Genomic DNA, 26,917 nt, shown 5'->3' with positions numbered 1-26,917 from the left:
GATCCATCCCAACCATAAACATGAATGAAAAGCAACCAAGGGGAACGTCCTGTCTTTTTTTTTTTTTTTCCCCCGGTCCACCCTTCCTCGTCGTGGACCACCCACCCACCCATCGGAGCCTGAAGCCCTGGCGGAGAAGCACGCAATTCCAAGGTCGAGAAAAGGCAGGTCAGCCGCACAACCGTGTGAGCCTCGTCCGAGGCTGCAGCGGCGAAAAAGGCGAGAGTTGGCGCCCTCCCTCTGCGTCTTCCTCTCCCTCCCCCCCTCCCCTTTTCTTGAATGAAGAGCGAGGTGGGGCTAGATAGAAGAAAGGCTGCCCCATTTGCCGAGCCTGAAGCGTCGGGAGCTCCCCTCCTCAGTCTCCTCCCCCCCGTGTGCGGCCGCATTGACTATGCCTTCCCCCGCCGCCGAGACCTCCCCATCGGCAGCTGGAGCCTCCGCGCCGAACGCAGCACATCCAATCTGGAGCCGACGCTGGAGAAGGAGGAGGCGCCTCGTGACTAGGAAGCTTTACGAGGCTGCCCGGGGTACCAAGGGCACCGGGGAGGGAGGGTGGTGGGGGGGGAGGGGGGAATAATTAGGATCAATTAATACTTCAGACACCTCTTCTCTTTGCCTTTTTTTTTTTTTTGCTTGAGACTTATTTGGCTCCTTCCCAATTATGGATGTGGGTCTGTCTGTCTGCCTGTCTGCCTCCTGGAGTTAAGCAGTGGAAGAAGGGAGGAGGGTGGGTGGTATAATTTCAGAGAATGATGATGATGGGTGATGGTGGTTTAGGGGTATTGGGTTCAAGATCCGTGGTCTGAATGAAACTACGTTGGTGGTGAAAAAAATCTATGGCCCTGGAGCACCCTACTTCATTCCAGAGCCTAAACTGAAAAATGCATTTCTCTGATGCTTTTCAGAATTTATTTTTACCCAAACCCTGCTGCCTCTGTTTTGGCTTGGTCTCCTTTTCTGAAGTTTCAGAACCAGGATTTGTGAGCTCTGACACATCTTTGGAAATGTCACCCAAACAGAAATCCAAGAAATATTTTTGGAAATCAAGCTAATTCAACAGGAGCTGAAGGCCTCTTTTGCTTCTTTATTTTTATTTTTTGGAATCCTCATCAAAAAAATCCTTGTATTTAATATTTTAAGAAACCTGTGAAGTTTTTTGTTTGCTTTTTCTCCTGTAAGGACATTTGACAGGAAAGAACATTTCTAATTCAAGTAAGTATTTTCTACAGGGAATTTACTTTGTGTTAACTTTTCTTTATAGAAAAAATAAAAGAGTTTTGTTAAATGTGCTTTACATGAATTTGCATTGGAAACTGCTCTAATCTGTAAATCATTTTGAAGGGGGCGGGAGGAGAATTGAAATGTATGCACAGCATCTTCTTCCCTATTCTAGATCAGCATCTAGAATGGAGGGAAAAAAAGCACCTGATTTTGAAAAAAGGTATTTGATCTTTTTTCTTTTTAGATGTATTTTAACCCAAAGGAAGGAAGGATTCTGAACATTAATTTTGTAATAAATATTACATGTGGAATACAATATTGGCTTCATTTTAAATCTAATCTTCATCCCCTATCATATACGAAAGAAGAGACACTGGGAAGACAGAAATACATTTGAGATCTAAGGACTTCACCCCACCTCCACAAATGGAACTACACACAACAAAGCAACTGGATTCCATATAACACTGGCACTTATTATTACTGGCAGCTTTAATTTTTGGGTGGGGAGGGGGACATTTTGTCTTTCTTTTTATTCCCCTCCCAGCACTCTGTTGTAAATGATGGCTCATCCTGGGATAAGAGATTACAGTAACCGGGAGATAGTACTGAGGTACATCCATTACAAGCTGTCACAGAAAGGATATGACTGGGTTGCCAGTGGAGACAGAGAAAATGTTTCTTCTGCTGTTGGGACCTTTCCTGCCCTTGGAGGACTGGTGCCTCTGCCTTCTGCTGCTGTTAGTAACTTGGCTGCCACTGAAGAACATCCTGTACCCCAAGTTGTTTATTCCACATTATGCCAAGCTGGTGATGAGTTTTCCCGAAGATATCAAAGGGACTTTACCCAGATGTCTGGTCAACTGCACTTGACTCCAGTCACTGCCAGAAGTCATTTCATGGCTGTTGTGGAAGAGCTGTTCCGAGACGGAGTAAATTGGGGAAGGATTGTGGCATTCTTTGAATTTGGTGGCATGCTGTGTGTGGAAAGTGTCAGTCGGGAGATGTCACCTCTTGTGGACAGTATTGCTGAATGGATGACTGAGTACATGAACAGGCACCTGCACAATTGGATCCAGGACAATGGAGGCTGGGTACGTGGCTGGTTGTGTCCTTTGACTGTGTTTGCTTTTCAGAATGTAGTAATCTCACTAGTTCAGGTTCACTTCACTGACATATTTGCAGTAGAATCAAGTGTGGCTTGCATGACTAGTATTTTCTGTTTGGGAACGTCATTGGTGTATTAATCTGTGTATAATGGTTTCAAGCAATTCAATTCTTGCAGACTAAATGCAACAGCCTGTTACCATAGAGTAGTTATTGAAATTTGTCATACTATTGACCTTCTGTTACCAGCATGATCATTTCAGGATAGAAAGCACACCTTTTTTCACCATCCTGCTTACTTTGAATGAACATTAATTGTCCTATCAAGGTCAATGTAGAAAGTAATGTGTTCCAGCAATACGGACATGTAATTCCTTTTGGTTAACCGATGGCTGTATTGAGCTGTGCTCTTTCTGGTCAAAGGGAGTAAGTACTCCCTATCTTGTTTTAATCAACATTTAGTCACTGATGTCATTCACTGGTTGTGAAAGTTGCTGGTAAATGAGGTCACAAGCAGAGGAGAGAAAAGTTAGCAATGCAGCAGCTAATCATGGCATGTGCAGATATTTAAAAAAACAAATTTAGACCACGGGTGTCAAACTCGATCGCGTCATGTGACATATTGCAATGTTTTTTTCCTTTGCGGAGCTGGGGTAGGCGTGGCCTGCGCATGATGCATCTGGCCCGCGGGCCACCAGTTTGACACCTTGACTTAGACTGAAAAAAAGCAAAAAGACCCCAAACCCTGTCCAAAGTGGATTGTCATAGCATTGTAAAACCTTCATGTTTGTGATAGATTTCAGACTTTCACTTGCACAAAGATGGAATTCTGGAAAATATATTTCACAATACTTCAACTGTTTATGAACTTTTTCTAAGTTTGGAGTCCTTATTAAGTGTGTGGATAAATGTTCTTTATAAGAGCCACCTTAAGCAGTTAAGCTTACATAAAACAGCTTATACAAGTAAAGAAATTTGGAAATATGTCTGGGATAGCAAAGATATAACAACATTTTTATTTATTTTCAGAATGATGTTATTTGACTAATATTCAGGTGCATTTCCTTTAATTAGTTCTTTGATTGCTTATTGTGATAATTTTTAGAATATTTGAATTCTACATTGTGGGTAGAGATCTGTGTTTGACTATGTGTCTAAACAACATGAGTCTAATTGTACTTTTTCTGAATAATAATTTTTTTAGTCAGATGAGGTGCTAACTAATTTACTTTAAAAGTATGTGGATTCAGGAAGGAACCATTTTTTTAAAAAAATAATGGTATCTTTTCCCACCTGTTACAATATAAACTAAATATCTTTGTACAGATAAATATTGTCTTCTTAACTCTGACATGTTATCATCTTGGATAATCATATTAAACTGATTGGCTTTATTTGTTAGATTCAGTGCACAAGTAGAAAGTCTGCATGTTAAAATGAATTATATAAGAATCAAAGTAGAATTAGAAACAGGCAGAAAAGGGGTATAAAGGTGATTTACTTGGATTTTATAATCAACTATAACACCCATTTCCTCCTCAAAAAAATTAGGAAATCCTAAAAAGAATAGCAATGTTGAGTTAAGAGTATATGTCATTTTTCCCTCCTTATGAAAGAAATTGGGATGTTTGAAGAAATTAGAAGACAAGTTGTAAACCAACAAAAATACCCAAGACATATTTATTGAGTCAGTTGGGTCTAGAAAGTGAAACCTTTATATTACTCAAATCAATCATATCCTCATCATATATTATACATGGAGTAACTGTCCATTTTGAAATTCCCTGGGTTTTAATTTTGAATCAATTTAGCATCTTTTTCATATTACAGTTAATAATGTTTGCATTATCTCTATTTATACCAGGAATATAACATGACAGGACTAGCAGCCTAATCCTATACCTAGTGTTGCCTACATTGTTTAGGAGAGAATAAATAGATAGATACCTTCATGCAGCTTTGCTACCCATAATCAGATGCATGTCATGTATTTTTAGTTGGAAAACCCTAGTGCAAATATTAGATATAGTATTTCAACTTCAAGAGCTTGCACACACACAGAACCTAAAAACAGAGCCATACAGTACTTGGAAGAACATAACAAAAGCAAGCTGAGAGTTAAGAAATACCAAACCAAATCCAAATACTCTTATTGCTCAACAAAAGGCAAGGAGAGGACAATGTAAAACCCTCTTGAAAGATCATTCTTCTGGTAGCAGATGCTACTGCAGAAGACTCTCTTATCCATGTTCCAACCAGTTTAACATCTCATAGTCATTTGTTAATGAACAACCAATCTATGATTTTTTTCTAGTCACTCCTTCAAGATTTCCATACTCCTGGAAATGAGTTGAAAATATAGAGAGCTGGGTGTCATTCTCATGTGATGTGACATACCATCAGATTACCTCTCAGAATGGTTTCATGTAGAAGTTTAAAACATACCACAGAAAGCAATGGGCCAAATATGAGTTACAGTGCCTCAGCAGTATCAGCAAGTAGTGAACTTACTGCAGAGCAATCCCCCAATGTTCTCATCTAGTTAACCGCCTTAGAAGGAGACCTGATCAACAGTATTGAATATCATCAAAAGGGTCAGCATAATCAACAGAGTATAGCAAGAGCATTTAGACTTATACACCGCTTCATAGTGCTTTACAGCATTCTCTAAGCAGTTTACAGAGTCATCCTATTGCTCCCAAACTCTCTGGGTTCTCATTTACCAATCTCAGAAGGATAGAAGGCTGAGTCAACCTTGAGCAGGTCAAGATCAAACCACTGGCAGTCAGCAGAATTAGTCTGCAATACTGCATTCTAACCACAGCTGCGCTACCACAGCTCATCATTTTTTCCTCTTTTTTTTCTAAATTAGAAAGAAATACATAGTTGGACAGTTACTATTTCCTTTAGATCTTCCTGAAAAATGCAAAATGCGACTAATTATTATCCAAAATAATTTAACATAAGCTTTAGCCACACTCTTTTATTAAAGTGAGAATGGTCTCTTTCAAGAATCATCCACAATATCCATTAACACAGTTAGTCAAGTAATCTTTGGCAATTTCATTTATTTGCTTGTATGTTAGATTTATTTTTCATGTCTATGGAGATTCACAGTCATCTAGGTCATGGTTGTCCCAAAGATGCTTTTTCAAGAGGCAACTGGACTTTCTTTGAAAACATTTCGCTTCTCATCCAACAAGCTTCTTCAGCTCAAATTTATTTTTCACCTTTCCTCTTGAAGTTCAAGATTGAATATCTGGCACTCTCATCTCCAACTTTTTCCCTACATCATCTGGGACCAGATTAGATCAAGGCTGGCCCAATGTCATCCAATCAATATTCGTATAGTAGATTTCAACTTGGGTTTTCTTAGTTCTAATCCAGCACAATATTCATTACACTATACCACACATTAACAGCCAGGTAGGGAAAATCCAAGCAAGTTGGCCACTCCAGCCAATTTAACCACATTTTAAAGCAGCAAAATTCTGTATCATTTATTAAAACTGCACAATCAGGTATCCTCTCAAAATCTGTCCTTTGCTTGGAGATTTAAATTTGAGAAAGCAGGAGCGATGTAACTTTCAAAGTATAGCACAAACATTTGACATTGAACTGCTGAAGATTCACCTGTAGTCTCTGCAGGGTTCAGAATGCAAGAAATGGTTCACTTGGCCGGATGACATTGTGCTGAAGCAGTAGATTGAGAGAAAAATAAATCTTTTGCTTCTTCTACTGCTGTGGCATAAGCTTCAACAAGAGCTTATTCATGTGTGTCAAATATGGCCTTAATCTTTACCAGTGCACTTCTAATTGTATCCCCAACTCTTTCATGTTCTTCACCATCTGTCAGAAAGAAATAATCAATTGGAGTGACTGTGTTAACTACCTAGGTCCTAGACAGTCTATCTAATAATTGTGCAATGATGCCATGTCACACGTTGTCATTTCAACAGCCCTATTACAGATCCTATGCTAAAATACCATTTTCAGGTTGACACGTTTAACTCTTAGTCATCAAATGCATTGCAATCCATCTGATGGCCATATCACGAAAGATAGGGGAATAATTTGAATTAACACATGTGTTGTGTATCAGAATTGACTTCCTTTAAATTAAATTAACTTAATTTCTATACCTGGCATATCTTAACTTTAACTTTGGAAATACTTGTTCTCCTAGAGAACAGCTTTTCTTCTACCCCAAAACTAGCTTTTATCACTAGATGAAACAAAAACACATGACTTGCTTTCTGGGTGGCACAAGAGAGCACAAATTATTTGCATGCCAATTTAAAATACCACAGTATTAATTTTGCAAAAAAAAAAAAAACATTAGTAGCAATAGAAACTGAGTATTAGCTGTCTTGCTTCAAAGCTGCTAATAAGTAGGTTTTCCTGCATTGGGAAAAATAAATGTTTTCCAATTGTATCATTTGATGTTAATTGGTAGCGGCTGTGATTTCCCCCTTTTGCCCACTCCCTCTTCTAGAGAATTACTTTTTCTAGAAGTGATGAAAGCTGATCAGCCATTTATACATTAGAAATTTGACTTTGGTAGATACGGAGTGTGATTAACATCGAGTTTATATTTTTCTTGGAAGAGTCATCGTTTGACAAGTCAAGTGTGGAGATACTAGATAGATTGCATATTAGGAATGCTTGGTTATAGCCTAACATATGGCTCTTTTTTGCAGGGTTCAGATGTGCCAAAAAGATTAAATTTTAGATTCTGCTTTAGCAGCCCATCAGAGAAAGCTTGTTTTTGCTTCCATTACATAGCCTTTTAAATGTTGTTTTAACTGGAGGATGTTCATCTAATAATGTTCATCTAATAATAGTAATACTAGAGCTGTATTTTGGAAAGTCTTAGAGTGCTCTTCCTGGCTGTGCTGAGTACAGGGGACTAATTGCTCATTAAACATTTATTGAATAACAGTATTAATTGGTTCTTCTTATGAGTTTACCATATCTGCTATTTTCAAAGTCCATGTGCATGCCGTTATGTATGGAGTCAAAATGCATCACTTATACACAAGAGGGAGGTATTGGCAGAGTTCAAGGAATTTGAAGGCTTATAGAATTAAAGAAGTCATTAGGAAAAAAAAATCTCTTCTGAGGTAATTATTATCATTATGAGGAGGGAAAGAAAACTTTTAAAAAGTGCTTGTTCATCATAGAATTCTGATGGTTTGTTGAAATAAAACGAGAAAATCAGAAGGGATAGGGAATAGGGATGGGGACATGCCAGAATCTCAACCAAGAAGCACTTCACACTTCAACAGTTTCTTGCATTTGTATATACAAATATATAATAGTGATTTCAGTTCTCAGTGAACTGTTCCTGATGTAACCAGAGTAATATAATCTATGCCCCAGAGCAGTGTGTCTCAATCCTGGGACTTTAAAACGTGTGGACTTCAACTCCCAGAATACTCTAGCCAACATAGGAGTTGAAATCCACACGTCTTAAAGGTCCCAGAGTTGAGGGAAGTCTGAGGAATCCTGAATCTTGCTGAAGTACAAAATGTACAATGAAGAGAAACATTTCAAAAGGAATACATGCCAAAAAAACTTCCTGTAGAAAAAAATTAACTGACTTTCCACAACATGGCCATTAATTACTGGGGGGTGGGGGAGGGGTTGAAATAAAAAATAGAAAAAATGGAAAAAGTAATGCAATAGAGCAGTGGAAGCATTGCATTTGACATTCTATTTTTGTTTTAGGTCCTGTACGCTTAGGAGATTTTAGTGAGAGCTTTATTAAAAGCTTTCTGTGATGCTGAACAAAAGGTTGTAATATCCCTAGGTCTTCCAATAGCTGCTGAAATCCTAAAAAGAAAATGAGTAATAATAATCTTTGAGATTACTTGATGTAGATGTGCCTTCTCACTTGTTTGGGGACTCTCCTTCAGTTTGTGTTCACAATTGAGAAGTGTTTTAAGTAATATCCTTTGATTTCCTCATGCCCCTGGTAAGTGGAACTTGTGTTGTATGTATTCAACTGGCTGTGAATTTCTTTGGAAACATGGTTTTTTATTTGTTTTGTTTTGTTTTGTTTTTGTTTTTCTGTTTTGTTTTTGTTCTGGAAGACTGTTGAAGAGGAGACAGATATGTTTGATGAATCCAGGCTTATCAAGACAATATTTAAACTAGCATGTCTTTCAACTGGTTTCCTTCTGCAGTTGTTCCTATATATAGACTCAACAAATAAAAACTGTTTTTGAGCTGTGAAAGTTATACAGTATAACTTTCCTCAATTCTTCATTGATAATCGGTTTGGCCATTTTATATATTTACCTATTTCTCTCTTCACATACACCTGGGGGAGCCCAGATACCAGAAGCTAATTGGTTAATTTGTGATTGTAATCTCAAATTATTGGAAACAGATTGTGTCTTTACGTTTTTCCCTAGATCCTTCTGAATCCATTATGTAACTTGTTGGGTCTTGTGTGGTTTAACAGAGGATGGGGAGTACCTTTAAAACAAGTAAAGATTTTTAAATATTTACTTGTTTCTATATTTAGAACTTTAAACTGCAGATTTGATAGTTCACAATGTAGTATTTTGACTCTGTTGATAAAGTAATGTTTATGCATATACACACACATACATACCAAAATGCTATTCCCTTTCAAAGTAAGCAACATTATGCAAAGTGAAGAGAAGGGGTATGTTGTAGTAAGCAAAATAAATTAAAGGCAGAAGATAAAATACAAAGAAAGGAAATCTAAACCTAGTTTACTCCCAACATTATTCTCTACAGCTGTCTGTACTTTTCTTTCTATCCTTGCAATCCATTCTTACTTCTATCATGTCCATTTACTAATTCGTATGTAGTCTTCTATTTTTAAAATATCCCCAATTAATACATTTCTAATGACTTTTAAAAAAATCTTTATTTAGTTTTATATTCAACATAAAATGAAGAATTATAAAAGCAGAATATGACTCATTTAATTGTTTAAATTGTTTTACTCCTAGCTCATTGTTGCACTGATCAGTATGCATACACTTTATTTCCAAGCATACCGTTCTTACCCCATTCACCTATCATCCTTCAGCTCAATAATAGCACAACCATGTTCCATAATTCAACTCCTACTATTATTTTTGCATTCACACAAATTTCTTTTCTTTTGGTATTAGGGACCAATAACAACATTCTTTGGAACATGAGGAAGAGATAGTCGCATAACTACTCCATAAGCAATCCGCATTCACATTTTAACATTTCAATAATTATGTCATCTTTATTTTCTTCACTATCTATTCTTCATTCTTATCGTTCTTCAACAGTCTCACCACATTTATGGCTTCCTTTTCATTATTTTTTTTTTGTTTGATTATGTCTTTCATGTCCATTTAAACCTATAAAATATTTCTTTCAACATTCATCCATTTTATTTTCTTCCCAAATACTTCTGCCACTTTTGTTTTTAAATGTGTTCACCTTTGTATAGTTTGCTTGTGTAAAGTCTACTGCTTTTCACCCACTTCAAAAATAATTTTATTTATATCAAAATTGTTCCATATTTTTCAGCCTCTTTTTATCTTAAGTTTTCTTGATTTTTTTGGATACTTTGCAATTCTCCTTTTCTCTATGAAAATATATATTTTTTCATTTTTCATATTTCATTTATTGAAATATTCATTTACTGCAGAAATCATTCATCTTCTCATATGATTTTTACTATGATGTATTCCAACATCTTTTTCATAGTTACTATAATGCCACATGCCTATCTGGTATTTTGGTAGGATAATATTTCTCAGGAACGCAGTGGCTCAGTGGCTAAGATGCTGAGCTTGTCGATCGAAAGGTCGGCAGTTCAGGGGTTCGAATCCCTAGTGCTACATAATGGGGTGAGTTCCTGTTACATGTCTGAGCTTCTGCCAACCTAGAAGTTCGAAAGCACGTAAAAAATGCAAGTAGATAAATAGGGACTACTTTGGTGGGAAGGTAACAGCGTTCCGTGCGCCTTTGGCATTTAGTCATGCCGGCCACATGACCATGGAGACGTCTTCAGGCAGTGCTGGTTCTTCGGCTTTGAAATGGAGATGAGCACCGCCCCCTAGAGTTAGCACGTATGTGTGAGGGAAACCTTTACTTTAATATTTTTCACTTTATTGCAGAGAGCTTCTGCATCATTTTTCCTTATGTCTAATTTATATTCAGTTTGCTGGAAGATTAAGATCCCTTCTAATACTTTTTCATAAAAGACTTCAACTTCCTCTTCCTGTAGTTAATTTAGCTTCTTTCCATCCATGTCCTTTTCCCTCCAAATTCCATCCTTTACTTCACCATTCTGTCCCAATTCTCTCATTATTTGCCACATATCATTTGTTTGTTTGTGATCTTATCATAAATACACATATTCATTATACATTCAAATATACTCAGTATGGTAGAAACCATGCCATGTCCTTAGTGTCAATTAGTCCTTTAGCCCATAAACAGTGGACATAGTATTTGAATAAACTTTTGTCTGCTTTTCTACTGTTAGAATTAACTGTTGTATACTTATAATGAACTCTTCTATAGTTATAAAACAGTTGGCTGTAGTACTCTGTGAAGTTTTAAGATAAAAAGCTATTCACAACTTTTTAAAAATGTATACGAAAGCAAAGAGACCAAATGTCCCCTGTGTTCTAATAATTCAGTTCTAGTGACTAATACTAGTTAATGTGTTCAGGTAAGAGAAGTGTTTATTGAAGGATCTTGTATCACCCAGGATCTTTGGGTTTCGATTTCCTACAGGAATCTCTCCCAATCTGCTGTTCTTCATTCTTGGCTCATGTCCTTTAAAGAACTAGGGTTTTGTTCTGTTTTTTTCTCAATGCCAAGCTTCTATGAACATTCCACTTAACACAAAATTGCAAATATTTGGCAACCTCTTTTCCATAGGCATTCAATATCCATAGCATGTAGAATGTTGAGTAGTATTGATATTAGGGTGAAGAGAACAGATTCTAGAAATCTACAGAGAGTGAAAGATACAACAGGCAAATCCCCTTTTCTGCCCTAGGACTCTGAAAAAATCTGTGAAATTTTTTAATCTCCATGAGAAGAACTTCAGGATCCTGCTCATGAAGAATATAAATGTTTTGTTCTTTATATTCCAATTTTAATACATCGAATTTTTATATCCCACACGAGTCTCTGTAATTTATCCAGTTAAGTCCTGGATGAATAAATTTTGGTTGCTTCTGATTCTTGCCTTATGCTAAATCAGACTGTTGGCTTATCTAGTCTAGCGGTGTCAACTCTTGACAGTGGTTAAGAATGGGAATTTTAGTCCTACCTGAGAATACCAGAGACTTAAACTTAGGATCTTTTTGTAATCAGAAAGAATTATGCTGTAACAATGCTGCAGTTTTATAATCACAAGGCATTGTGATTTGTATCTGTTTGTAAAAGAGAGTGGGAGTACAAAACTCAGTTGAAAAAGTGCTTTTAGAGTCATATGCTTACCCTGCTGACTTTATGTTTGGCTTGTTTTTACATGCTTTTATTCTGCTATTGCTAAATTGCAGTTCTCTTTTGTTCCAGTTGACTGACTGCCTAATGTGCTTTCCAACTCTCTGTTGTGCTTTCTAGTCATGACGCAGTTCCAGTCTCCTAAATGTCAATGGCCAGAGAGTACCATAAGAAATTGCAGCTGCATGCACCGTCCATTCCCTCCCCCTTTTTTACCCCTGTTCGATTTTAGCTTGAAAATCACACACATATACAGAGACATCGTGCATTGGCCCACCGTGTTTCAACATTTTTATCTTAGTCTCTCTCTGGACCTGAAGTTCAGCCATCCTACGATTCAGTTGAATGCATTTTTAATCATGACAGCAAATAGAGGTGTCTTTGTTGTTTCAGAGATGAAGTGTGTGGAGTTGAAAGCCTTACTGAGATTCTGTAATTGCACCTTTCTCATTCAGCTAATAATTCTCAATTTATTAAATACGATGGGAAGTTTTTAGTGGGCTATGGATGAAATCTGCGGAAATTAAATGTAAGACTTGTAAGTCATCATTTCCATCCACATAAGAATAGAGTAAATAAAACATAACTTTGCAAGTGTTTGCATATACAGAGATGGTGTAATACTAGCTCATAGAAAAGGAGAATCATGTTTGGGGAAAAAATATTTCAGGAAGAATAAAGAAAGATATGGATGGGAGGCTTGTGCTGCAAATGGTTGGAAAGAACATTATTAATAGATATAAATTAAATTGCCTTATTTGACAACACAATGAATATTTCTTATTAGAGAAAGAGATAGGGCCAGTCACTTTCAGTTTGTTGTAAGCTATTATTCAAGAAACAGTTGTACCCAGATAAATAATTCAATCATACCAAATGGCAGAGGGGCTTGGTTATTATGTATGGAGCCTTGAGCAGCCATAAGATTTCATTTCCTGGCCAAGAATATAATTCCTAAATGACCAATCAGTTATTCAACTTGAGTGATAAACTCCTTCTTTTGATGTTTGTGGTCTATTATACATCTCTTTCCTTTCTCACACAAACTGGAAAATAGGGCTTATGCATCATTTATAATCTTCATGCAGCAAATGCTGGTTCTGTGGGACTGTGACCAAACAGTAATAAATACCTTAGCTATGAGAAGGGAATTGAGCTTTTTGGCAACAAAGATACTGTTTTTCAGAGCCATTTTGGCACCATGTTTTTCATTCTGTGTCTAGCAAAATGATAGACTGAGATATGCAGCATTATAAGTCTTTTCTTCAGAAGCTGAATATCATCTATGAATATTTGGCATATGCATATGTTGATGATGAGTTGTTAAGAATTTTACCGTGCTCTGATTTTTTTGACTTCATTAATAATCTAAAAAATGTTTTTTTGAAAATGGCATTGCTGGACAGTTTCTTTTTAAATGTCCTGCAAATTCATTTTTCCTTCCAAGTAGCAGCATTGTTGAAATAATACTGTGATTAACATTATAGATCCATTCTATTTTTAGTTTAATCATACTCATTTGGAGGTATGCTAGATAATTAATTTTTTCTAGGAATATAGAAAAGTGCTTCTCAAAACTATTCATTTTTTTCCCCCAATTGTTTCAGATTCTGGAAAAAAGTTTCTCCAGTTTTCTTGGCAAGGTTTTTCAAAAGAGGTTTGTCATTGCCTCCTTACTAGAGCTGACAGAAAGTGACTAGCACAAAATACCCCAGCTGGCTTTGTACCTAAGGTGGAACTAGAACTCACAGCCTCCTAGATTCTAGCCTTATTCAAACTCATTACTTGACTATCAATAGTGCCTCAAGATTTCACATTTTTCCAGACCCAAGATATTGAACTAAGGACATTATAAAGACAAGCCATGTATGCTAAACACTGTACTAAAGGATTTCTTAATTTTCTTGACTTGTATAATACTTCCACAACAAGTAACAAGCTGAAATTAAACACATTAGCAGGGACAATCTATGCATAGTGGTTATATTTCTCATTTAAGCTAGTTAAGTAATTCATCCATTAAGGCTGGTGGGACAAGTTAAATAATTCAGCCAACTTAATTTTCTTAAACAAATTCATTATCCACATCCACCGGCAACATTATTGGAAAGTTTTGAGGATAGGTAATATATGTTTGTGTATCAAACAGCCAGTCGATTCAAATGTTGAGCAGTGCCAGGTGATTTGTTATTTTGGAAATATCTGTTTTGACTATTATGTGTTATTAGTCATTTGGGGCTTCTACTATATTAGTTAAACATTGAAGCTCACTACCATAGATTACTGAGTTCAAAGATACAAATTACACTGGTTTCAATTCAATCCAATTCAATTAAATCTTTGTTGCTCTTCTCTGCCCTCATTCCAGTTCCTCAGCATCCTTTTCGTATTGTGCTACAAAGTGAAATAAAATTTTTAAACAATGTAAAATAAAATCTTGATCTACTAGACCTCAGTACAATAAACTTCTCATTGAATGAACCAGTGTACTACACACCTCATAAAGCAATAGATGCAAAAGATGCAAATTGGAACAAGTGATGTTATTTGTATTATTTGCATAATGGCATCATAAACATGGCTTCATGAATAATAGATATCTCTCTCCTAGTTATTCCAGTAAAACACGTATTCACTATAACATGTTCTCCTGAGAAGCAGATAACACATACTGTAGGTAGGTATGATATATTCCAGACAGAATTATCTTCCCCAAGTCAGAAGATACAAGACCCAAAAGACTACTGAAGGCTGAATGCACTTCTGGATGAGTTATTATCTCTTGTTTCTTTTGGGTGAAGACATGGCCTACCATCCACTTATTACAGGAGCTGTGAAGTTTAACCAATAAGTAGATAAAATGGAAAAAAAGAATAATGTCATATTTCTGCAGCAGGTTCATATATAAAAATCTTTCTGTTGCTTTCTTTATAACAAGCAATATTGTATGTTCTTGTAGTCCCCCTAATAGAGTATTGAAGCACTGTGTTCTCCTATTGTGTTAAATTATTGTAATTTAACACAATAAGCAGGAACAGAATTGCTTCTTGGTGACAGGAGGAACCTAGGGAATCAGAAAGAGTGTAAACTTTTCTTCAGCACTTGAATCACTCCTCTAATGGGATGGCAATGAAATAAGATTATTCTGTGGTACAGAGGGTACAACTTCTGTTGGTTTGAGGGTCACAGCAGGCTTTGTGTGACATAATGCTTTCTAAACCAGATGGAACCAAGGCTACTTTGGGAAGATTAGTGCATTAATTTTAAGACGCCTATTTCTATTTTTTTTTTCTTTTTTGATTTTTTTATTTTTTAAATAATAATTACATCTTCAATTAAACATCTTCATTTTGCCCATACTATCATTGTCTCCTTCACTTGTTCATCTTCCAATTTAATTCCCAATAAGTAGCTATACATTTTCTTTATCAATTTTTCTTCTGTCCCTGTTAATATCTTCTCTAATTCTGTTAATTCATTATAAAAACCGTATAATGTAACATCTTTCTCATATCTAGAATGTATCTGCACTTGTGAGTACCATGCCATATCAATCCCTTGATTGCTTAATTCTTGTTTAGTTTTGAGTTCCCCCTTTTCATTGAAAATATATTTGTACCTAACAATATTTTCTATGTTAATAACATTTGGGTGAATCAGTGCTTCCATTGTTGATAGCCAAACTGGTATCCTTAAGTAATGTTGTTCTCTAATTTTCTCCCACACTAACAATAATGCATTCCTAATATAATGTCTTTGAAAGTAACCTTGTATTTTTTTTTCCCCATGCCACAAGAAGACACCTATTTCATCCTCTAAGCAAAGCTGTGACAATTCTCCTCCAGCCACATTTTTTGCATCTTTGAAATAGACAACTTTTCCTTCTGGTTGATAAATACTTTAGATATCAGGCACTTTTGGAAAGGTGCATAATCAGTTTTGTATTTCCTTTTGTTGTCAATACAAATTTACCATGGTTTTTGACGGGGGCAATTTCTCCAATCTGATTTGCTATTCAGTTTGGAGAACTTGCTCCAAAATGACTCAGTCTTTGAGTTTGAGATACTTAGAAATAGTCCAGTCCAACTCACTGTCTGCATCTGGAGTGAAATTAGGAAAAAAATTGAACTCTTCTTCCATAATTTAGCATGGAAAAACACAAAAAGGTATAATATTATTATATTAGTCAGAAATAGGACTATATATACTGTATATGGAAATGCTAAACTTTTGTAAGAATATGAAGCTTGCTGAATTATTGGATTGGGTTTTGAGCCATGTTCCTTTTTATCAGATTGTTTTTTAAAGCTAAAATTTTCTATGGGTTGAGTTCACTCTTAGTGATTAAATGGACACATCCACCTATAAATTTTCTTGAAGAATTGATTTGCTAATGTCTTCTACATTGCTGTCCTTTGGAGAAGACTAGAATTCTTGTAACTGGAACTTTATGGAACTGTGAAGGTTCAAAGCCATTTTTTTCCTAGTATGGCAAGAGAAAAACCTGTTTTGAATTACCCTACTCTGCTTCATTATCTAAATCAAATGTGATCCATAGTCTCTGGATCAATTGTGCTTGGTATAATAAATAGTATCCATTAGAGGGAAAATGGCAGTCTTACTGTTTAAAAGTTAGATGGCTTAAAAAAGAAATCCAAAGAGTCAAATGGAATGAACTCAGGAAAAAAAATGTTTCTGAACTTCTGAAATTCAAAGCAAACCCCAGTGCTGTCAAATATCATTTGATAGGGAAGACAGCCTCACAGTGTATAAAATTTGTTTCCCCTCCCCCACCTCCTTATTTTGGAATGGTAATGATGTGAAACAAAAGCATTAAAGGGAGATTAGGGTTAGCAATGGGGACAGCGCATTTCATACTGGTATAGCTTTCTGCTGACTCAGCAATGGAGTAGGAAGCATATCAGCTCAGCAGTGGGGAAAGGCACTTTGATTATCGGGAAGATATTTCTATAGGCCTGAATTTGCCTAAGTAGTGAATTCATGTAGTTCAACCATCTTCGACAACAATATTTTTCATCTGAGCATTCTTGTTTTATTAAATTATGGAATCAGTTGTGCACTGGAATGCTCAATAGTTTGGAAGACTTCCAAGCAATTATATAAAAAGAAACTCTCTCAGTGCGTAGCTTGAAAGCTCAGTTCTATTGTTCATGCAATTAATTATAAGCAACTTATTGGGGTTTTTTTTAGAGCAAGAGTTTTCATATATAAATCATTCTTTTTTTTTATTTATTTAGACTTCTATACTGCTTCATAGTGCTTTACAGCCCTCTCTAAGTGGTTTACAAAGTTAGCATATAGCATATTAGCATATTGCATTAGCATTAGCATATTGCCCCCAGCAATCTGGGTCCTCATTTTACCCACCTCGGAAGAATGGAAGGCTAAGTCAACCTTGAGCCGGTGAGATTTGATCTGCTGAACTAGCAGTCAGCTGAAGTAGCTGCAGTACTGCACTCTAACCACTGCGCCACCTCGGCTCTTGAATTCTTGAATATCTGTAAGATGAATTGTGGGATCCAAAAATTCATAAGGAATAGAATTGTTGGTTTTATTCTTCTGATTGAAAAAGCAACACAAATAGCGCACAATTTGTTAAAATTAAGGCTTATGTTTCGGAATGAGGAGAAATACCAATTCCACTAGTTGAGAGAGATTTTTTTGTTTTACTTCTTAACAAGGCTGTTTTTCTTCAGTAGTTATTAATCTTATTTTAGTTCCACCCTTCGTGTTCTTTCCACTGTACAGATAGTCCCAACGGGCTGTTGTTCACAATATTCTGATGTCTATTTTTATACTTTGCACTCTTCATAAACAAAGGCACCATTTGTCATCTCTACCTAGCCAGCAATATTATTTCCATTTTGTTTAATTTACAAACATTGGAGGATGAAGGGAAAAACTGTATTTTCATGCTATGCTGAAATGCAGACTGAAAATGAGCTTTGCCAAAAAACTTAAATTGAGGCGAGAAAGCTAATCAGGTTTTCAGCAACCAATACAATTTTGGAATATTTTGCCAATAAACTGTTAATAAGGTTTGTGAATCTTCATTATATTATTGCTCATCAACCAGTCATATGAAGACGCATGATGCTGTAACGTAGTCAAGTGGCATAGTGAGCACAGAGGATGACATTTGTAGAACAGAGGGAAGATCCATTCCCAAGGCAACGATCAGATAAATGAGGCCAAGAAAATGCCTTAACAAAAATGCCTGTCTCCCAGGCTTGCAAGATTTTGTTACTATGGCTCCGTGATGGCAAACCTATGGCACGCGTGCCAGAGGTGGCATGCAGAGCCCTCTCTGCTGGCACACGCACCATCGCCCCAGGTCAGATCTCCGTGGCATTTCTTTCATGAGCTTCTGTTTCCCTGCAAACAACGAAACAGAAGCTCACGAAAGAAAAAGATCTTACCTCTTGCTGCGCTGCCAGTGTTGGGATGCTCCACTTCCCGCTGGCCAGCTGGTCTTCGGATCTGTGCTGCGCATGTGTGCATGCCTGTGCATGCGCACATTTGTGCATGCCCACACATGCGCAAATGCGTGTACAGACCTTTCAGTTTAGGCATGCGCACATGCGTAGTTTGGACACTTGGTTCCTAAAAGGCTCATCATCTCTGCTATAGCTGTTCTAATAAAAGTAGATTCAGATCTGCACTGTTTCTTAGTCTGCTCTACCTTGTAGGGTTGACATGGACAGTGGGTACAGGTAGTCCTCAACTTACAACAGTTCATTTAGTGACTGTTCAAAGTTGCAACGGCACTGAAAAAAGTGACTTATGACCATTTTTCCAGTTATGGCCTTTGAAGCATTCTTATGATCATATGATCAAAATTCAGATGCTTGGCAACTGGTTCATACTTATGATGGTTGCTGTGTCATGTGATCATGTCATATGATCAACTTTTACAGCCTTCTGACAAGCAAAGTCAATGGGGAAGCCAGATTCACTTAACAGCCAGGTTACTAACGTATCAGCTACAGGGATTCACTTAACAGCTGTGGCAAGAAAGGTCGTAAAATGGGGCAAAACTCACTTAACAAATGTCTCACTTACCGATGGTGTCAATTGTGGTGGTAAGTTGAGGACGACTTGTATTTATTACTAGTCATCTGCAGGCTACCCGAAGCTTACCACAGGCTCTACTATTAGATAACCGTGTGTTTTGCATCTAGTATATCAAATAGTCTTTGATTCTCTGGAACTATTAGCTGTACCAGCCTGAAGCAAATCTGTACTTACAGGAGGGAGTTTCTGGAAAGAAAAAACAAAACATAACTACACTGCCAAAGAAAAACAAAACATTGCTTTCTCCATCGGTAACAGGGTTCTGGATATACAGATGTACCATATTGCACTTCTATGATTGCAATTAGCATTGCTGTTCTGATAAACCTATGTTAGATCAAATTGCAAATCTTGGTTAGTAACAATATATAACTATTTCTTCCCTCTGTTGGCAACATCTCAGAAGCCATTATCAGATAAAAGTTAGAGTTAGGCAATCTTGTGTCCTCCAGATGTTTTGGACTAAAATTTCCTATTGGTTACGTGACAGAGACTTCTGAGAGTTGTAAAATACAAGAAACACTCTTAAAATAAACACTGCAATTTGATTAAATATATTTAAATCGATTCACCACACATCTTATTATTGTTTTAATCAGCTTTTAAAAGCAAAATAATATATATTAAAATACAGAATTTGCAAGAAAAAACTTGAAATAACAAACAAAAGCAACTGAAGGGGGAAAAAACCCCCCACAGAATTATCACACATACATGCTGTTCATGAAAAAGTATTCTCCCTTTTGAAATATTTTAAATCTTTGCCTATCTTTGCTATTGAATTATTATTAGACCTACAAATGTGTCCTATTGATATTATATAAAGGGATTATTAGTGCATTAAAAACATCAACATTTGGCGCTTGATTAAATAAACTCATCCAATGTGCCATGTGCCAGTGCGAAAAAAGTAATCTCCTCTTAGGTTTAATAACTGATTTTTATCACATTTAGTTATAATAACTACAACCAAATTAGCAAACATCTTTTGGCCTATTCCTTGACGACAAGCATGTATGTATGTAGATACACATACACGTGAAGTTTATGGGCTACTTCACTTACAATCCATTCTATATGGCAACAACAAAAATAAATGCAAGCATTTTTAATATCCATTTGAGTATTTCTGTCCAGAATAACCTGTACGTAAGTTATAGTTAATGACTGATTACATTCATTTGAAATAAATCATTACTCTTGATTTGTTTGCAAGAGTTTGTACAGATGTTTGTGAAAGAAGGAAAATTATATTAGGTTGCTGTTTCCCTTTTTTTATTATTTTACTTTTTAAATAAATGCCATAACTTTGATTAATTGGAATTTTAATGAATTAATCACGTGAGAAAACATTGCAATTTATCAAGCAATTAAACAGCAGATTGTTGTTGTTTCCTAATTTAAACCTGAATGCACCTAATAGGACTTTGCAGCTTCCTTCTGAGATCTGAAGTAGAACCTGTACTAAATTTTTCACAGTTTTAGATTCAGCGTGTATCAATATATACCTCAAAAATAATATGGTAAAATTGCTTTGGATCTCAAACAAGGACAAGCACAGCATTTTTCTTTTATTCATAAAAACTGCCAATTCACATCAGCCTGAAAAAGGTGCAGCTAAAATGACATTAACTTTGATTCCATTGAGATGGAAGAGGAAAATGCCAAAATTCTCTTTGTCCCATCCTCCTCTCTTGCCCAGACATCAAAGATTCCAGAAAGTAAGCCAAAGCAACTGAGAAAAGTTAGTCAACACATACCAAGCCTATCTGGGTATTGTGGAGAACCTGGACACATTGCACATGAAGATTCTTAAGGTGCTTCCCTTCTGAAGCATCAAGTAAGGGTCATACCTGAGAAAGGGGGCATTTTACAAGCAAATGCCCTTCCAATTTGACCTATTCGAAAATGAATCTATCTTAGACACCAGTGGCTCAGACTCAGAAGCACTTGGACATTAAGTAGAGCCCCCCAAATGAGATATTTTGTACCTTGGCATTTGTTCATCCCTGTTACTCTATAAGCCTAAATACAGTACAGGCTCAGAAATACAACGGTAGGTTGTAGTAGATTCTGCCCCATAGCAATTTCATTGAATCCTTATCACATGCTCTGTCCGTATCATGTGCTCTGCTCACTTAGCCTATACCCGTGATGGCGAACCTGTGGCACACGTATTGGAAGTGGCACGTAGAGCCATCTCTCTGGGCACGCCAGCTGTCATCTGTTACTCTTCTGGCTTCTGGTGCACATGCACACCAGCCAGCTGGTCTTCGCATGTGTGGGAGCACCGGAAACTGGAAGAGCAGCTCCTTGGCATGCATGTGTGTGCCAGGAAGCTGAGCTTCCTGCTAGCTGGTCTTCGTGTGTGCATGCGTGCCAGAAACCAGAAGACCAGGTGACTGGTGCTCATGCATATGCTGGAGAGCAGCTCCCCAGCACGCACACATGGGAGCACCAGAAACTGAAAGAGCAGTTCCCCAGCGCACGCACGCACACACAAGGAAGGTGGTGCATGTGTGCGCTGGGGAACTGCTCTTTCAGTTTCTGGTGCTCCCGCGTGTGCGTGCTGGGGAGCTGCTCTTCCGGTTTCCAGTGCTGCTCCGCGTGCGCGCTCCCGTTTTAGCACTCAGTGCCGAAAAGGTTCACCAACGCTGGCCTATACAATCCTCTGATAACCTGAGATTATTTATGTATAGCAGTTAACACTCAATTTCTCTCTTGCTCATCATCAGCAATCATTGGAAGTCTGTGAAACATTTTAGTTTTACCAATAGTCACTACATTTACAATATTTACAATCTATATTTCAACATTTAATATTTTTATTTAATATTTAATAAAATATTTAAATATTACCATTAAATAATAAATAACAATAAATATATCCTACTGCCCATCATCTTGTAGCAGCAAATCATTCTTACTTTGTCTGGTACTGTAATACTAAGTTTATATGTTTGAAAAGAGGTAGTGATATTTCCACCGCACCACCACCGATTTGGTGATTGAACTTATTTCAAATCTTATTTCTGGACCTGAATTTTTGCAAAAGGCTACTTTTCGCTCATTTTTGAATTCTTGGAACAGATGCAGAAAGCATGCATTTTTACCAAATTAAATTGCAGAGGGATTTACAGGTCTAGGACAATTGAGCACAACCAACTCGACATGGGCAACTTGCCATGGCCAACTCTCTGCAGGACAACTCATCAATTCACCGCAGGACAAGAGTTACACTAATATCGAAGAAATTGTGGAATAGATTTATTAAAAAAAGATGCCAAAGGAAGGACAAAATGAAATGTGAATGACTGAAATTAAAATAATTTTTAAAATAATTTTAAATACTTTCATTTCATTTCATTTATTTAAATTTATATACCGCCCTTCTCCCAAAGGACTCAGGGCAGTGTATAGCCAAAGATACAATTCAAATACTTGAATTGAATTGTCCCACAGCCAGTTGTCCTGCAGTGAGTTGCCCAAGGTGAGTTGTCCCATGGCATGTTGCCTACGCTGAGTTAGCTGCGGCAAGTTGGCCACACCAAGTTGTCCCATTCCGGAATTTACAGTGTGAGGGTAAACCAGAATATTCCTTTTACTTTCAGAACTCCGTCTCAAAACTTGCCTGCCTTCTGAGACATCTGGGGCCAGAGGAGAGATTCATTCCCTCACTTAATCGAATCTGTACTCTGCTGACTAGAAAGGCCCACCATTGCCAGTGACTTTCTACCAATTTTTACCCCATATACAGCATCTGCAAAGCTGGATATCAAATTTATTGGGTCATTTCTCATACTGGCATAGGTCAGTAGTGTAGCCTTTCATTTGCAGTTCCCAGACACATTGAAAACCCAGTCTTGTCTGCTCCCACTACTACCCAGTCTTTTGTGGGAAAGAATCTGACTTTGGTCTCTAAGTGCAGGAGCAGCAGACTGGAATATTCAATTCATTTGAATGGTTACCTGGATACAGACTGATTATGATAAGCAGCAGATGAGGTTCTTGCCCTTCACACGGTCTTGATGAAGACTAGAAGAGATGGAAACAACCCCCTCCTCCCTGATTTCTGATGTCAGGAGGATAGAGAGATAGAAAGGCCAGAAAGAAGAGAAACTTCTGATTATAGCCAAAGGAGTTAGGGAAATTCCTCTTTTCAAGATCTCCAGTTGAGATAAAGAAAGGATAGATAATGTTGAAGGGCAGAGACAAAGAAATACTGTAGAAAAATCGCCCATAACTAGAGGTAGAGAAAGGAGATATGCAGACAACACTTTCATGTCCAAAGTGGGAGAAGAAGAAGAAAATGGGGTGATGATAAAAGTCTGAAACTGGTGAATTGAGACTCAACAGTTTTAAGGTCGAAACTATTTTGTGAATTTTAAGCAGGCATTCCACATTCTTGAGGCTATATAGGGATCAGCCAAATTTCCAATGACTCATAAAGACAGGAGGAAAGGTGTACAATTTAAATCCTAAAATGGAAATTGAGTTTTACATTTTGCTCTAGACAGACCTTCTGCACATCCATAATTCCTTCATATTGACAATAGCATGTTTAGCTATGCCAACTCCGTGAAGCTTCTGCTATCAACTAGTTACCGGATTTGGATTTGGATTTCCCGGGAGTGGAGATTTATTGCCACATTTGGAGTAAAGTTTGATGGCAAGCCTACCCCACATATTTTAGTGAATTATTTGTTATAATAACTAATTTGTTTTCAGAACTTGAGAGCAGCGGTCTCCAACCTTTTGGGCACCAGGGACAGGTTCTGTGGAGAAAGGTTTTTCCGTGGACCAAAGGGGGCATGGTTTCATGTGCTACCTGCATCCCATGGATGAGGCTTCATGTGTTTGCGCAGCCTGGTTTCTGGCATGCTGCAGCCTGGTGCCAGTCCATGGACCAAGGGTTAGGGACCCTGCTCTATAGAATTTCAATTATCTGAATGGCTCTTCCATCTGTTCTTTTATGGATGCTCTTGCTTGTATCTTTTATTATTACTATTACAGACATACTCCACACAGAACATTGTACTGAAAGGTTGTGTAGGAATAGTCCAGTTAAATAAATAAAAATTGTTGAGCTAAAAGTTGGAGGCGGAGGGCTAGAATGCTTTTAATACTGATAACCCACATTGAGAAACATTCTGATTGATCAATGTGGGTCATCAGTATTTAAAGTATTCTGGTCACCTGCCACCAATCCTTGAACTACATAGATTATTACTACTGTATCCTTCAAGATAAAAGATGAGGTTTATTTCAATCAGATTTGACATGGTTTTCTGCAGTGAGTTGTAGGAATTGTGATTTGGTGAGGGATATTGGGACATTTCTTTATGAGGTTTCTTACCTCTATTGAACTGTGGTTGTCAGGATTCCTGAGGAAGTTACTATTAAATAGCTTTAAAATTTGCCCAGAATGAGAAATTAAGGAGAAGAATATAAGATTGCTAATGCTGCAATGTAATATGCCGGTAAAGTTATTTAATATACATAAATTGTTGTTGTCATTAGAATTATGATGTTTAAACCGGGACAAGGAAGAACTCAGGTTTAAGTTCATTCTCAGTCATAGTAATAGCACTTAGACTTATATACTGCTTCATAGTGCTTTACAGAGTTAGCATATTGCCCCCAACAATCTAGGTCCTCATTTTACCCACCTTGGAAGGATGGAAGGATGAGTCAACCTTGAGCTGGTCAGAATTGAACTCCTGGCAGTGAGCACTGAATTAGCCTGCAATACTGCATTCTAATCACTGTACCACCACAGCTCATGAAAGCTCACTGGATGACTGGATCAATCTCATCCCAGCCTAGCTCAAAAGGTTGTTTGTTATGAGGAAAGCTGGAGGTGGAAGTCTCTGTCTTGAGAGAAGAAAGAAAAGTAGAACATAATTTTACATGCAAATAAATGTAATTTGCTCCTTTTTAATCTCTGATAATTACATTGTCAGAGAAAAACTGACATACGTTTCAGTGAAAAGAAGTATAAATCAGCATGTAGTCACCTGCCTTGTTCGCAAAATGAGGGGATGTTCAATTAAACATGAGGATAACTAATTAAAAAGACTTAGATATTCCTAGGCAAAGGAGAAACATGGCACAGAAGAGGTTCTCCTCTCCACTCAAAAGTACTGTGAAAGGTATTGCTGCAACCACTAGCTCAGCAAAATGGAGTCTATTTTCTCATTTTAGACTGGTTTGAATGAAAATGAAAATCAGAAACCATGAAGCAGCAGCTTGTACAAGTAATAAAAACAATGAGCTATGGATTTTCCTAGTAAGGAATTTGTTCTTATTAGCCCAGTCACCATCTACTAAATCAACACGAACTGTTCCTCTGATTTGCAAAGAATTGTGGATTAGGCCTGGAGTGATCTCCAAACTGTGAATTGATTTTGTCTTAATGGAAAACCAAGTGCTATATCCTTTCCAGTCAGTTTCAGAAAAATTTGAGAATAAACCAGCTGAAAAAATGAAATGTTCCTTCCACCTTTTTTTGCTAGGTGAAATTCAATTAACTTCAAAAAAATCTTGAGTAAAAAGTTAATGTGAGTTGTCCTTTTTAGTTGTGGAGGTGTTTATAGCTCTGATTTCAGGTAAAAATAAAGATGGAGCTACCAAGTAATACATTTAGTGTGTTACATTTAGAACCCTGGACTAGCATAGTTTGGGTTATTAATAAATGTATTACACTTAAAGCAGAATTGTATTTATAGCAAACTCTGCTTCTGTGCCTGCTGTATCTTTGGCCCATAGCTAATTGGAATCAGATTGTGTAGGAGATAATAGAACATGAACACTGCTATTCATACACTTGCTAAGTAATTGAGGAATGGGATGAGGAGGACTAAAAAAAAATCTCATACAGAGCCTAAAGAGAAAGCAGGAATAGAATTAACTGGGAAAGGCTTAAAGGTCATAAGGCAAGTGTTTGTGGGCTGGAAAAGTAGAATTACATTTCTCAGATTGAGTTGAACTAATTAGTCATTTCTTGACTCGTCATGTCTAAAGATGATAATGTTCTGTGTAGTAGCACTCCAATACTTAAATGATTAATTTTCTCGATGCCCCTCTAAATAGCAGTCCAGTTTATCCAAATGATTCAGGCTGCCTTCATAGTTTTCAATCTTAAATGCATTCTATTGTCACCACACATTAATTTTTCACAATAGCCAGTGAGTCACTTTTTTTTTACCACAGCAAAAAGTACAGCCAAGTTAGGATTTATTTAATGCTATTGTTTATTTTTGTTTCAAGTTCTAAATAGACTTCCAGATCAATTTAAGGCTGTACAAATAATCATAAATCTAATAGGAGGTTCTTAGTTTAGCAGTGGATTAGTACATAGAATCATAGGGCTGGAAGGAACTTTGGAGGTCTTCTAGTCCAGGGGTGTCAAACTTGCGGGCCGTGGGCTGGATGCATCACATGATGGCCCAGCCCTGTTTAGCGAAGGGGAAAAAAGTCCCAATACGTCAGGTGATGACACTGTGATGACGCGAATTTGACAACCCTGTTCTAGTCCAACCACCTGCCCAAGGCAAGAGTCCTATTCTGTCTCTGTGATGGCTTTTTGATGGCTTCCTCTATGGTGTTGGAGCATGGAGAAAGGATGTATAATTACAGATGATGGATTTGAACAGAAATAAGATTTGCACATAAAATATGAATTACTATTATTATTATTTTAGAAAGACATTGCTCATGAAATGTGTCTCTGTGTGTGTGTATTTGTTTGAGAACTTGAAGCACTCTAGTCATCAAATCAAAACTGTAAATTCTCTGTTCTGGTTATTTTCTCCATCTTAAGATAGAGTCACCCGATCTATATGAATGTAACTCATTTTCTGGTAGGGAACCAGTTGTAAGGCAAACTATTGGAGATTCTGTTTAAATTGCAGTGGGTTGGATAATAAGCTCAGTTGGCTTACTTAGAGGAAAGCTAATAGGAGTTCACAGTTTGGGTTTTAATTTCCTATCAAATGTTTAGCTGTTG

General features: G+C 37.0%; 1 protein-coding gene across 3 annotated transcripts in view; it reads left to right on the top strand.

Moving 5' to 3' along the window:
- The first annotated feature begins 391 nt into the window (after positions 1-391).
- BCL2 (BCL2 apoptosis regulator) overlaps positions 392-26,917 on the top strand; it is a 141,334-nt gene continuing 114,808 nt past the window's right edge. For 2 of the 3 annotated variants that reach the window (XR_004593975.3, XM_060691136.2), the window contains exons 1-2: positions 392-1,212; positions 1,466-2,315. Coding sequence is in view for 2 of the 3 variants with exons in the window: in XM_060691136.2 (XP_060547119.1) it covers positions 1,782-2,315 (534 nt within the window). In the remaining variant the exon portion in view is untranslated. The remainder of the gene's footprint in view (positions 1,213-1,465; positions 2,316-26,917) is intronic. The other variant, XM_034432945.3, reaches the window with a different exon arrangement.

This window comes from Pantherophis guttatus, chromosome 3, assembly GCF_059756535.1.
Source record: "Pantherophis guttatus breed Tessera chromosome 3, ASM5975653v1, whole genome shotgun sequence".
In the NCBI taxonomy this organism is placed as follows: domain Eukaryota; kingdom Metazoa; phylum Chordata; class Lepidosauria; order Squamata; family Colubridae; genus Pantherophis; species Pantherophis guttatus.
This window is presented reverse-complemented; position numbering and strand designations above follow the sequence as displayed.